General features: G+C 49.6%; 1 protein-coding gene across 11 annotated transcripts in view; it reads right to left on the bottom strand.

Moving 5' to 3' along the window:
* The window catches only part of LOC119976388 (rho guanine nucleotide exchange factor 9-like), a 180558-nt gene that overhangs the window by 75545 nt on the left and 91169 nt on the right, over positions 1–13844 (bottom strand). For all 11 annotated transcript variants that reach the window (XR_005462922.1, XR_005462921.1, XM_038816898.1 and 8 more), the window contains one exon: positions 3703–3882. Coding sequence is in view for 9 of the 11 variants with exons in the window: in XM_038816898.1 (XP_038672826.1) it covers positions 3703–3882 (180 nt within the window). In the remaining 2 variants the exon portion in view is untranslated. The remainder of the gene's footprint in view (positions 1–3702; positions 3883–13844) is intronic.

The following is a 13844-nucleotide window of genomic DNA, read 5'->3' as shown; positions in this document are numbered from 1 at the left end:
GACGATCGGTGGGCACCGATCGCGGGCCAGTCCCCTCCCGAGCAAGGCCGTGGTGCTCACTCCCCTCTCCGCCCCCCACAAGCCACAAACGAGCATTTGGCGCCCTTGTTCACGACGGCAGCGACCAGGTGTGGTTGCCACCATCGTGAACCGGTCAGGAATGGCAGGCCGCTTGGCCCATCCGGGCCGGAGAAACAGCGGTCGCCATGAAAACGGCGAGCGGCGATTCTTCTGAGCGGGTGTGGGAGAATCGCGGGGGGCACCAGGGAGGGTGTCATGAGTCATCCGGCCCTCCCGCAATTCTCCCACCCGGCGTGGGGAGCGGAGAATCGCGCCCCATATTCTTTGCCCAATAACTCTTTTGTGAAGTATCCTTTTCTCACAGTCTTACAAAAGCCAGTTTAGCTCACTTAACTGGACAGCTGCTTCATGGTGCAGAGTGAAACCAATAGCATGAGTTTAATTCCTATGCCGCCTGAGGTTCTTCATGAAGACTTTGCCTTCTCAACCTTGCCCCTCGGCTGAGGTGCGGTGGCCCTCAGGTTAAATCACCATCAGTCAGCTCTCCCCCTCAAAGGGGAAAGAAGCCTCTGGTCATCTGGGACTATGGCCACTTTACACAATTAAAACAAAATATTACAGTTACCGTCCAGTATCCTAGCCACTGTTGGGATCTGATCTGGGATCATCGTAAAGGTTATGGTAATTCTTCTTGCTGCTGGTATGTTCATCGGTCTTCAGATGCTGCTGTGCAGAGTGAAACAGGAAAAGAATATTGGTGTTGCAGACTGCACTCTGAGCAGCTCCAACTCTTCATTTGGTCATTTGGAGCAACTCCCAACCAATCATCCTTCCTGAGTTTCTGTGCTGGCTACTTTTCCTGCTGTTGCTGCTGTTGTTTACAATCAGCAATCTTTTCATTCTTGTTGACCATTGAAGGGAGTCAGCAGCTCCTTTCCCAAACTGAATGTTCTTTCCAATGAACTTGAGAGTTTCCTTATGGCAAGGAATTTTGAGATGCACCTCAATTTCTTGTTCCTCTATGGTTACGAATTTAAAAAGAGAGGACGGGATGCATTCTGATCATCCTCGGCTTTTTTTCAGTATACTTTTGACCTTAATTTTTGCCAAAGCATTCATCTGCATCATCTGTAAGCTCTTCACCCTTTGTTTCTCGATCCTGAAACACATCTGTTGCAGTTTGTTGAGCCATTGTTGTCTTGGTCCCTGCACTGCTAGCCTGAGCCTTGATCACAGCTGCTTTCAGAGCTCTTTCAGTAGCTGCTACTTTCTGTTCCTTTAGGCTTTTGGTTGGGTCTGGTTCGGACTCCAACATCAGATTCACCTCGGCCCAGTTTAGTTTGATTCTCTCCAGCCAGGTTCTTCCCATTAGGGCTGGCTAATTACCTGTAACAATGTACAGGGACAAGTCTGCAGTCTGTCTGTTTAGCTGCACATTTATATCAATACGGCCCCTCAATGGCATTACTTCCACAGTATAGGTTTTTGGTATATTCTTCAAGGGTTTTAGGCAATATGTCATAGTTTGTCTTGGTAAACAGTTTCTGCGAACAATGAAATGTCTGAGCCAGTGTCCACCTCCGTTTTCACCAGTTTCTGTCTGTTGCCTTCTCTATTTTGCTTTACCTGGATGGCTTGGATGCATAGTATTGAATAAAGAACACAAAGCTTTGTTAACGAACAAAACTATAAATTTATTACACTACTCACTAAGATTCATTCACATTCCTAAAGTAGAAGATTTCTATATTAAACTATGCTATTTCTAACTAACAGACTTTCTCAAGTACAACTGCTCTCTATGCCTGACACTCTTCTAACTCCTGCTTCACAACCTTCTCACAGAATCCCCAAGTCACATGATATATATCTGACTGTTCTGTGGTTCCCTCTAGTGATAAGAAGCATCATCATGAACATGTTAACTCTTTACATCCCAGGCAATATACATATCATTACACTGTCCTGTAAAGAAATAACCCAGTAATGGTTGGTTGCACCCGCAATGGTCAGTATGTTTAAAGGCAGTTCATCAGCTGACTATGATTCTGGTCCTTTTTTGTTACCTTTTCATATCACGTAGATACTCTTCCCTCTGTTTGATTTTTCACTTGATGTATTTGGTTCTTATTTTTTATAATTTTTGTTTAAAACCGGCTGTTTCGTTCTCCAACACGAATGTCCAATGTGTCCTTTTTAATCGCAATTCTTGCATTTTGCATCTTTACTCCAGCAATCAGTTGCTGTGTACCCAGTTTTTTCACATCAGTGGCAAATTTGAACCTGTGTCTGTGTTTTATGAATTTTAGTGCTCAAGCTTAATTATTAGGTTTCCTTAGTTGCTAATTCCATAGGGATCGCAATTTCTAAAACTTTCTTTAGATATCTGTTCACAGCCTTTTTTGGATAGCTTCACTTCTTAACCGGCACACTCGTCTGTCTCTCCTGATGTTGTTCAAATTCACAGTATTCAGCTAACTTCTTCAAAGCCGCTACAAATTGTGTGATTGATTCACCATCTTGTTGGTTATGTTTAAGGAATGTGAACCTTTTGGCATTGACCAAAGATTTAGGTGAGACGTGGCCCTGCAATATCTCCACAATTTCACCATTCGTTTCCGAGGCTGTTTTTTCTGGTTACACCAGACTTCGCAGGAGGTTCTCCCCTTGCTACTTAAAACAGAGGGAGCAGTGTTCCAGAACTCTCCAGGCAGAACACATGGCAAGCTTCTTTGTATCCTGTTTTCACCAAAACCTTTTTTTAAATTTTGGTTCCTTTACTGGTTACTGCTATTATTTGACATCCCTCCATCGCCAGCTTTGGTTGGTGTAATGAAGTTTTTATCTTCTTCATCCCTCTTTGAATGTGCAGCGTGGATAGACGTTTTTAATGCTTTTTTTGGTGCTTCTCCAGGAGTCTGCCAATGTGTTTCTTACCTCCTCGCCACCAGGTTCTTTGTGGTGTTGATAAAGGATTTTAATGGGTTCCAGACCACAAAAGTACAAATAAGCCAGTATGGAGGCCAGAGACCAAAGCGGAGATCCGATTCAACGAGGCCCATGTGACCCCCCAGGCTGTCATTGACCAGTGCATCAAAATGCGGTTCCAATGCCTCAATTACTCCTGTGGTTTCGTAGGGAGGGTCGCCCGCTTTGTGGTGGCCTGCTGTGTCCACCATAGCCTGGCACAGCAGCTGGGCAAAGTGCTGGAGGTGGGGGATGAGGAGCATGTGGTCACCGAGGAGGAGGAGGGGGACAAGGATGAGGACGAGGATGGTGAGGAGGTGCCGGACCAGAAGGGGTTGATTGGAGGATGAACCCAGGGATGGACCAGAGGACCAACTAGAGGTTGCAGGTCAAGTGGCAGAGGTGAGGGACCAGCCAGCCCGGAGGGCCATGGAGACCCTCATAGTCGCCCGCTTCACTAAGGGCTTGGCCTGGTCCATCATAGCTACCTTTCACAGCCCCCTCCCCCTCCCTTTTCCCACCTCCCAGGGTATGTGTTATATCACTCCTGGGTGTTATATCATGGTTTCTACGATTAATGCGTTTTGTCCAACCTGGCTGCCGGAGCCTACCATCAACCGCAGTGTGAGGCATTCTCCATGTAATTTTAAAAAGAAAATCCCAAATTAAACGAGCAGGCATGTCATTAGCAGGAAGTACCAAATTACTACTCACATGATCGAGGAAGCAGCGGCCAAAGTCAGTCAAGAATGGTTGTACTGAATTGTATGCATTGTCCATACATTTCAGGAACTTCTTCTGGAATCTGTAAATTTGCTCGATGTTTGAAAAGATGGTGAACAGCCGTTCCTGTGAGAACATTTGAGGTTTTTTCCGACATTGTTTGTAGAAACCCTGAAGGAAAAGATAGCAAGAATTCATCTTGAGGCTTCATTTACAGCTTATGCTTTTTGAAGCAGAACTGACTGAAACAACAAAAACATTTTTTTTTTTTTGCTGAAACAGACACAATGTGTGCACATGATCTAACTGTCAGCAAAGGACAGAGGCCATTGTGCTAATATCTGTGGCTGAAGCTTTTCGTCTTGCACTCATCAGGACAAGTGTAACAATACCAATGTCAGGGGAAACAGCAACTTTGTACTGCATGACAAGAGCTCGCTGATTGGTTGACAAGAGCTCTGATTGGTAAAGGCACTGCCATGGAGAAATTATTTCTTGAATGGTTCTGTAACACGCAACGTTTTGAACTCAACTAATGTAACTGAATTATTATGATCACTCAAGCACCAAATTGTTTATTTATTTATTTATCACTGCAGTTGGCACATTACGTAGAAAGGCAATTATGCTGAAAATTTTGTGTAAAAAGACAATGGCCTGTAACTTCCTGTCTCCCCAGCGGTGGATCCGAGGAAGCTATGGCTCAATATTCTGCATTATTTAAGAAACAAAATGAGCAACCTTGGAATCTCCTCTGCTAATTTATTTTTGGGGCATTAATGTTCTTGCTTGTGCAAGAATATTGCAGTTGGGAAATTCCCTGTCCGCACAAACTCGAGGAGATCTGATATGCCTCAGAATCAATTCTTGCCAAAAATAATATAAATCTAATCTTAAAAGAACACTGGTAATACATTGCTGTCACATTTCCTTGTGCCTGCCAGATGTCATTGAGTGCGTGTGTTATGATCCACAATAGTGTGGTGATTGTCCCTTTAAGGGCAACACAGCAGAGTAAAGGTCACCTGACGACCTAGAGTGGGGAATCACCCCTTACTATTTCCTTTTATAATTTTTCATGTTCCCTTTTAATCTCCATTATGACTTCCTGAGCATGCATTCTATTTTTCTCATTATTGTCTTCAGTATTGTTACCTTTTCAAGGGCCTTGGTTATACATTTCTATTTAACTTTAATCCACAGATCTCTATGATTTGATGCACTCCTTTTTCACCTTATTGGTATATATTTAATTTATCACTGTGTCTCCTGTTAGTGCTTCACTGTGTGCTTTGACCTTGTTGGAGTGGTGGGGCATATGAGCCCGAGAGATCCTGGCAGCTATACTGGTGTGATTTTAGGTCCCTGACAGGTTTAACCATGCCAGACAGATTTCAGGTGGGGGGCAGAATAACACAGTGCCTGATCCTCCAGATTGCGGTTTGAGCATGGGGTCAACAACTCCACCCCGTAAAACAACATCAATCTCTAGAAATGGTGACGAATTCCACAACAACATCGAGGGTCCCAATAAAGGAGCTCCAGCCAATACAAAGGCACAATGGCAACTCCAGGTGAAAGCCCAGCCAGGGAGGTCAGGAGCTCGATGAGTAGTTTTCTGGAGACCAAATCAGCAGTCCCTCTTGCAGGATGGAACATCCTCACCATGTATGAAGCTTCAAAGAGAGGACAGAGGTTACCAGAGAGATGCAGAGGTACAAATTGGATATTCTTGTTACCAGTGAGTGTAGATAGACTGGCTCACAACACAAAGTGACAGCAAAGGCTCAAATCTTTTTCTCAAGTAGGGATTATACCCATTTAATGGTGTAGCCACCGTGATGAGCAAGGACAAAATAAGGGGCTGGATCCTCCGTTTCAGCGGCTAAGTGCTGGCGCAAACGGAACATGTGTGGTCTTTTCCCGAACCGGCCTCCCTGGACAGGTGCCAGAATGTGGTGACTAGGGGCTTTTCACAATAACTTCATTGAAGCCTACTTGTGACAATAAGCGATAATTATTATTACGACCGAAAAATTGGCGTGCAACCCTCACCATTTCCAGCATCGGTGAGGGGATATCAGTGGCGCTGACTGAAACCCCCGCCTTCTGCACTGAAAATGGCTGGTGAATGGCCGGGTCCGGGCCAGGCATGCTCACGGCTAATGACCTGCACCGGTCGCGCTGTACAACATGTGCCTGTCGGGCGCGACCCCAACCCACCAACTGCGACCCCACAGCCAACCCCCTCGCCACCCCCCACCAGTCCCCCAAGCGCTTGCAGAAGCCTCCCTTGGCCAGCGGCACGGATCCATGCCGAGTGTGGCGGCACTGGACACAGTCTGTAGCCGTCACAGCGGGTTCCCGCATGGTTGGGAGCCACACGTATCCCGTACTGTCGGAAACTCGGCCCATCGGGTGCGGAGCACCGTGGGTCGGCTGGCCGATTTCCGCGTCGGGCTCTGTGGGTGGGCTGCCCACATCATCATGACTCCAGTTTGGATGGGCGGAGCATGGCGGATTGGCGTCAAACCAACACCGATCCCGATTTTGGCGTCAGGCTACGGAGAATACAGCCCAAAGTTCAGCCCAAGAAAACAGCTTACAATTACAATGCTAATCAATACAGTGACACAAGAACCCATAACTGTCACCTCTATTTCCACTCAAACAGATCCCAATCTACTTTTAAATGCAGTTAGCACTTAGGGATACTTGCTGTACAGAGAGGGGGGTGGCATGGTGGCACAGCGGTTAGCACTGTTGTCTCACCACCCAGGCACCCGGATTCGATTCCGGCCTCGGGTGACTGTGTGGTGTTTGCATTTTCTCACCGTGTCTAGGTGTTCCTCCGGTTTCTTCCCACAGTCCAAAGATGTGCAGGTTAGGTGGATTGGCCATGCTAAATTGCCGTTTAGTGTCCAAAGGTTAGGTGGGGTTATGGGTTGGCATGCTCTTTTAAGGGCCAGTGTCAACTCGATGGGCCGAATAGCCTCCCTCTGCACTGTAAATTCAATAATTCTCTGAGACTGTTTGAAAAGAGACCTGAGCCCTGTCAGAACCATACAGAACCTTTGGCTGTGTTTCTCAGAAACTTCTCATCTTGCCTTCCAGTCACAAACTAAAACTGAACCTCAACACCTGATTGCTTAAACCCCTGGCTCCTCTCATTAACTACATCAGCTCACTGAACTGAACACAATGTCTTTAATTAACTACTCCGCAGGGATCTCTCTTAATATAAACAAAAAACCATCAGCCAAAACTTTTATGACCCTTTAATTGCACCTCTGGCTCCTAAAAATCCTAGCTGTCTTGCAAACCAGGATTTTTAAATGCACTACTGCACCAAATACATATAATGTAATATATCTGAAATTCCTACATTCATCACAATGCCAAATGGCCATGGATTTACAGGGCCAATATCTTTCGTAAACGTCAACGTTCCCCATGGTTTGCACAGACTGTCTATTTTGTTGGAACTTTGGCACAAATTTTTAGGTGAACCAGCTTCAAAAGGCTTGTGCAATCAAAAGGAAATCTGGCAAAACTCAGAAATGTGATAGCAGCAAAATCACAAATAAAACAAGCATGCTTGTGCTCCAGGGGCCTTTTATCCTCCCCTTGAAAGAAAAATAGGTTAACAATCTAACGCCCGCCTGCCCTTTTTTCCTGGGTAATGAGCTTAAAATCTCTGGGGCAATGTGGATCCTGTCGATGGCCTTCTTCCTGGCTTTAAATGGGCCTTTCATTGTTGGCGGACGCAGCTCTGACACCTGGACGCGCCTGCCGACTGCAATTTTGTACTTGTGTGCACTGACGTCAGGACACATGCCCAACATCATCTGGCGCAATTTTACGCTCATTCGGGTTGGGTGGAACCGGCAGGGCACCATAAAATTCCTTCCCAATCTTTTTGTCATCTGTTAAAATATCTCCTGCTGTACATCACTGTTAAATTTGATTTTCTTTTTTATTTATTTTTTATTTTATTTTTTTATAAATTTAGATTACCCAATTATTTTTTCCAATTAAGGGGCAATTTAGCATGGCCAATCCACCTACTCTGCACATTTTTGGGTTGTGGGGGCGAAACCCACGCCAACACGGGGGGAATGTGCAAACTCCACACGGACAGTGACCCAGAGCCGGGATCGAACCTGGGACCTCAGCGCCGTGAGGCAGTTGTGCTAACCACTAGGCCACCGTGCTGCCTAAATTTGATTTTCTAATGAACCTGTTGAGCATTTTACTTAGTCTATTGCAGTATTAAATTGCAAATTTGATGTTATTTTCAATGACGTTTGCTGTGTGTTGTAAAATATTTGCTCTACAAAGATGACACACGGGGGCCACTATTGGAGGAAGGGCTGTCATGAGGTGGGAGAGGAATGTAAAGAGATGAGAGGAGTTGGTTTCCTGCAACTGGAGCTCTTTGGTAGCATTTCGCTGAAATGAACTGAAGCTGAAGAATAAAAAAAAAATAATTTTAACTCACGTTTTCACAAATTATCAACAATAAAAATAACACAAAGAAATAAGAACAAACCACCCCCCCCCCCCATATACACAAAGAATAAATTAGCAAAGATAAACGATATAAACGCAAATATACACACCCAATCAAAAAACAAACAAACCCTCATGAACCCTCCACCCACCCCAAACTCCCCCCAACCCCCCCCCCCCATTTGCTGCTGTTGCTGACCATCGCCTACCGCTCCGCCAGAAAGTCTAGAAACGGTTGCCACCGCCTGAAGAACCCTTGTACCGATCCCCTTAAGGCAAACTTGACCCTCTCCAATTTAATAAATCCTGCCATGTCATTAATCCAGGACTCCACGCCTGGGGCTCTTGCATCCTTCCACTGAAGAAAAATCCTTCGCCGGGCTACCAGGGATGCAAAGGCCAGCATACCGGCCTCTTTCGCGTCCTACACTCCCGGCTCCTCTGCCACCCCAAATATTGCGAGCCGCCAGCTCGGCTCAACCCTGGATCCAACCACCCTTGACATTGTCTCTGCTATGCCCCTCCAAAAGACCTCTAGCGCTGGGCACACCCAGAACATGTGGGTATGGTTTGCTGGGCTCCCTGAACATCTAACACAATGTCCTCTCTCCCAAAGAACCGGCTCAACCTTGCCCCGGTCATATGCGCCCTATGCAGCACCTTGAATTGTATTAAGCTGAGCCTCGCGCAAGTGGAGGAGGAATTTACCCTCCCCAGGGCATCCGCCCACGTCCCATCGTCAATCTCCTCACGCAACTCCTCCTCCCACTTACCCTTCAGCTCCTCCACCGAGGCCTCCTCCTCCTCCTTCATCACCTGATACGTTGCCGAGATCCTCCCCTCTCCAACCCATGTCCCCGAAAGCACCCTGTCCTGGACCTCTCGTGGTGGCAGCAGTGGGAACTGCTCCACCTGCCACCTAACAAATGCCCTTACCTGCATATATCTGAAGGTGTTCCCCAGGGGGAGGCCGAACTTCCCCTCCAGCTCACCCAGACTCGCAAATTTCCCGTCCACAAACAGGTCCCCCATCCTTTTAATGCCTGCCCTGTGCCAACTCAGGAACCCTCCATCCATTCTCCCCAGGATGAACTGGTGGTCCCCCGCATCGAGGACCACACTGAGGCCCCCACCTCCCCCCTGTGCCGTCTCCATTGTCCCCAACTTTTGAGGGTAGCCGTCACCACCGGACACGTGGTGTATCTCGTTGGAGGAAGCGGCAGCGGCGCCGCCTCCAGCACCTCCAGGCTCATGCCGACACAGGACGCCATCTACAACCTCTTCCATGCCGCCCCCTCCCCCTCCATACCCACTTGCGTATCATCGCCACGTTGGCGGCCCAATAATACCCACAGAGGAACACCCTTCTCACCGTCGGGGTCTTCTGCGCCCACACGAACCCCATAACGCTCCTGTTGACCCGCCTGAAAAAGGCCTTAGGGATCAGGATAGGGAGGCATTGGAACAAGAACAAAACCTTCGGGAGCACCGTCATTTTGACTGACTGCACCCTGCCCGCCAGGTAGAGTGGCAGCACGTCCCACCTCTTAAATTCCTCCTCCATCTGCCCCACCAGCCTCATAAAGTTAAGCCTATGTAAGGCCCCCCAGCTCCTAGCTACCTGTACTCCCAGGTACCTAAAACTTCTCTCCGCCTTTTTCAGCGGGTGCTTACCAATCCCCCTCTCCTGGTCCCCTGGGTGCACTACAAACAGCTCGCTCTTCCCCATATTGAGCTTATACCCGGAGAAATCCCCAAACTCCCTAAGAATCCTCATCACCTCCGGCATTCCCCCCACTGGGTCCGCCACATACAACAGCAGGTCATCCGCATTAAGCGACACCCGATGCTCCCCCCCCCCCCCCCCCCCCCCCAGCACTATCCCCCTCCAGTTCCTCGACTCCCTCAGCACCATGGCCAGAGGTTCAATCGCCAGCGCAAAGAGCAGGGGGGACAGGGGACACCCCTGCCTCATCCGCCGGTGCAATCAGAAATACTTTGACCTCCTTCTGTTCATAGCCACATTCACCACCGGGGCCTCATATAGCAGCCTCACCCACCTGACGAACCCCTCCCCAAACCCGAACCTTTTCAACACCTCCCACATGTATCCCCATTCCACCCTATCAAAGGACTTCTCCGCATCCATCACCGCCACTATCTCCGCCTCTCCTTCTACTGCCAGCATCATTATAACATTCAAAAGCCTCTGTACATTAGCATTGAACTGCCTCTCTGTCACAAACCCCGTTTGATCCTCATGTATGACCTGTGGCACACAGTCCTCTATCCTCATGGCCAGTATCTTTGCCAGCAACTTTGCATTTACATTTAAGAGTGAGATCGGCCTATATGACCCACACTGTAGGGGATCCTTGTCCAGCTTCAGGATCAAGGAGATCAGCGCCCTAGATATCGTTGGGGGCAGAGCCCCCCCCTTCCCTTGCCTCGTTGAAGGTCCTTACCAACAGCGGGCCCAGCAGGTCCAAATACTTCTTGTAGAATTCAACCGGGAACCCATCTGACCCCGGTGCCTTCCCCGTCTGCATGTTCCCAATCGCTTTGACCAGCTCCTCCAGTCCAACCGGCGCCCCCAACCCCGCCACCTGCTCCTCCACTCTCGGAAACCTCAGCTTGTCCAGGAAGCGATCCATCCCTCCCTCCTCCACTGGGGGCTCTGACCGGTACAGTTCCTCGTAAAAGCTCCTAAAGACCCCATTGATACCCACCGCACTTCGTACCGTGTTCCCTCTTCTCTCCCTAACTCCCCCAATCTCCCTAGCTGCCTCCCGCGTCCGGAGCTAGTGCGCCAGCATCCGACTCGCCTTTTCTCTATATTCATATACCACCCCCGCGCCCTCCTCCACTGCGCCTCCGCTTTCCTGATGGTCAGTAAATCAAGCTCAGCCTGGAAGCTACGTCGCTTCCCCAGCAATCCCTCCTCCAGGGCCTCCGCTACCTCCTGTCCACCCTCACCATCTCCCCCACCAACCTCTCTCCTTCTCTCTGCTCTCCCCCTCTCCTTCTGTGCCCTAATAGAGATTAGCTCTCCTCTGACCACCGCCTTCAGCGCCTCCCAGACCACCCCAACTTGCACCTCCCCATTATCATTAGTCTCCAGGTACCTCTCTATACACCTCCGGACCCACCTGCTCACCTCCTCATCCGCTAACAACCCCACCTCCAGATGACACAGCGGACGTTGGTCCCTCTCCTCCCCCAATCCGAGGTCCACCCAATGCGGAGCGTGATCAGAAATGGCTATCGCCAAATATTCCATGTCCGCCACCCTCAGAATCAGCGCCCAGCTCATGACAAAAAAGTCAATCTGGGAGTAGGCCTTGTGGACATGGGAGAAGAATTAAAATTCCCTGGCCCCCAGCCTCGTAAATTTCCATGGGTCCATCCCTCCCATCTGGTTCCTAAACCCCCTCAGCACCTTGGCCGCCACCGGCCTCCTGCCCGTCCTGGACCTGGAGCGATCAAGTGCCGGGTCCAGCACCGTGTTGAAATCCCCCCCCCATTATTAGGCCTCCTGTCTCAAGATCCAGAATCCGGCCCAACATACGCCGCATGAACCTCGCATCGTCCCAATCCAGGGCGTACACATTGACCAGCACCACCCGCTCCCCCTGGAGCTTGCCACTTACCATCACATACCGACCGCCATTGTCCGCCACAATGCTCGACGCCACGAACGATACTCTCTTCCCCACCAAAATCGCCATCCCCCGGTTTTTTGCATCTAAGCCCGAATGGAACACTTGCCCAACCCACCCCTTTCTTAACCTTACCTGATCCGCCACCCTTAGGTGCGTCTCCTGGAGCATGGCCACATCCGCCTTCAGCCCCTTCAGGTGCGCGAACACCCAGGCCCACTTGACCGACCCATTCAGTCCCCTTACATCAACCCCTACCGACCATCAATCCCCCAAGCTGTTTGCCTATCCCCCCTTCACGAGCCCATCCGTCGGGCCGAATCAAAACAATGCCCTATCAACCCCCAGAAAACAAAGAAAGAACCCCTCCCTCGGAACACAACACAACAATCCCCAATCATCCCCCGACCCTCAGTCTGAGTCCAGTTTTTCGGCCTGAACAAAGGCCCAGGCCTCCTCCAAGGACTCAAAATAATGATGTAGGTCCTTGTGGGTGACCCACAGATGCGCTGGCCGTAGCATGCCGAACTTCACCCCTCTCCTGTGCAGCACTGCCTTCGCCCGATTGTAACCGGCACTCTTCTTTGCCACCTCCGCACTCCAATCCTGATAGATCTGGACCTCCGCGTTCTCCCACCTGCTGCTCTGCTCCTTCTTGGCCCACCTTAATACATACTCTCGATCAGCAAACCGATGGAACCGGACCAGCACCCCCGCGGCGGCTCGCTGGGCCTGGGCTTCCTCGCCAGCACTCGGTGGGCCCCCTCCAACTCCAAGGGCCCCTGGAAGGCCCCCGCTCCCATCAACTAATTCAACATGGTGACCACATAGGCCCCCATGACCGATCCCTCCAGCCCCTCCGGGAGGCCCAGGATCTGCAGGTTCTTCCGCCTCGACCGGTTGTCCATCTCCTCAAACCTCGCCTGCCATTTCTGGTGGAGCGCCTCGTGCGCTTCCACCTTCACTACCAGGCCTAAGATCTCGTCCTCGTTCACCGAGACCTTTTGCCGGACCTCCCGGATCGTTGCCCCCTGGCCGTTTGGGTCTCCAGCAGCTTGTCGAGTGAGGCCTTCATCGGCTCCAGCAGCTCTGCTTTTAGCTCCTTAAAACAGCGCTGGAGCAGCTCCTGCTGCTCCTGCGCCCATTGCGTCCACACTGCCTGGTCTCCGCCTGCCGCCATCTTGGTCCTCCTCCCTCGCACCTTTCTTTGCTGCAATGCAGCTTTTTTAATCGCCCAGCTCCTGATCCAATCCATACACCAGCAGGGGAATGTTGCTGTCCCCTTCCCACACCGGGAAACGTCCAACAAGCGCCGTTGCGGGCCCTAAAAAGAGCCCAAAGGTCCTTTGCCAGCGGGAGCTGCCAAACGTGCAACTTAGCTCCGCATAGCCACAACCGGAAGTCCGAAGCTGAAGAATTTGTGTTCCACTAAAGTAACAGACATGTTCAATATCTATCCCAGAACGTCGCGACCCAATAAACAGCATCTGCCCAAATATCAAAACTGAGATTCACATTATTTAAAGATGCAAGGTTACAAGGAATGCTCTGCATGCAAAAATTTAAAATCACATTTTGTGTTAAAGCATCACCGAAGGAGCTACACGCAATTTAGCACCTAGATTCAGGCAACCTAATTGAGACGCTCTTTTAGCTTCCATGAGGAAGTCCTGTACTGCAGGACTTACATCCTGCCCCAAAGTTCTGTGTTTATATCCCACTCTGGGACTTTTGGCCCAAAAGGTGCAATTAAAACATGGCTAAACAGGGTGATCATCAGCCTGTAAGTCCTTCTGACATGTCTGAAGGCAGCAGGCAATGGCAAACCACTGCAATACTTTGCCAAACATAATCATGGATCAATCCAATGGACGTCTGTGGTCACTTTCTTAGGGAATGGGGGAGCAGATCCTCAGGGCTGGAAAATGGGATGAAAGAGGCTGCCATTGATTGTTCAAGAGC

Source organism: Scyliorhinus canicula, chromosome 13, assembly GCF_902713615.1.
Source record: "Scyliorhinus canicula chromosome 13, sScyCan1.1, whole genome shotgun sequence".
In the NCBI taxonomy this organism is placed as follows: domain Eukaryota; kingdom Metazoa; phylum Chordata; class Chondrichthyes; order Carcharhiniformes; family Scyliorhinidae; genus Scyliorhinus; species Scyliorhinus canicula.
This window is presented reverse-complemented; position numbering and strand designations above follow the sequence as displayed.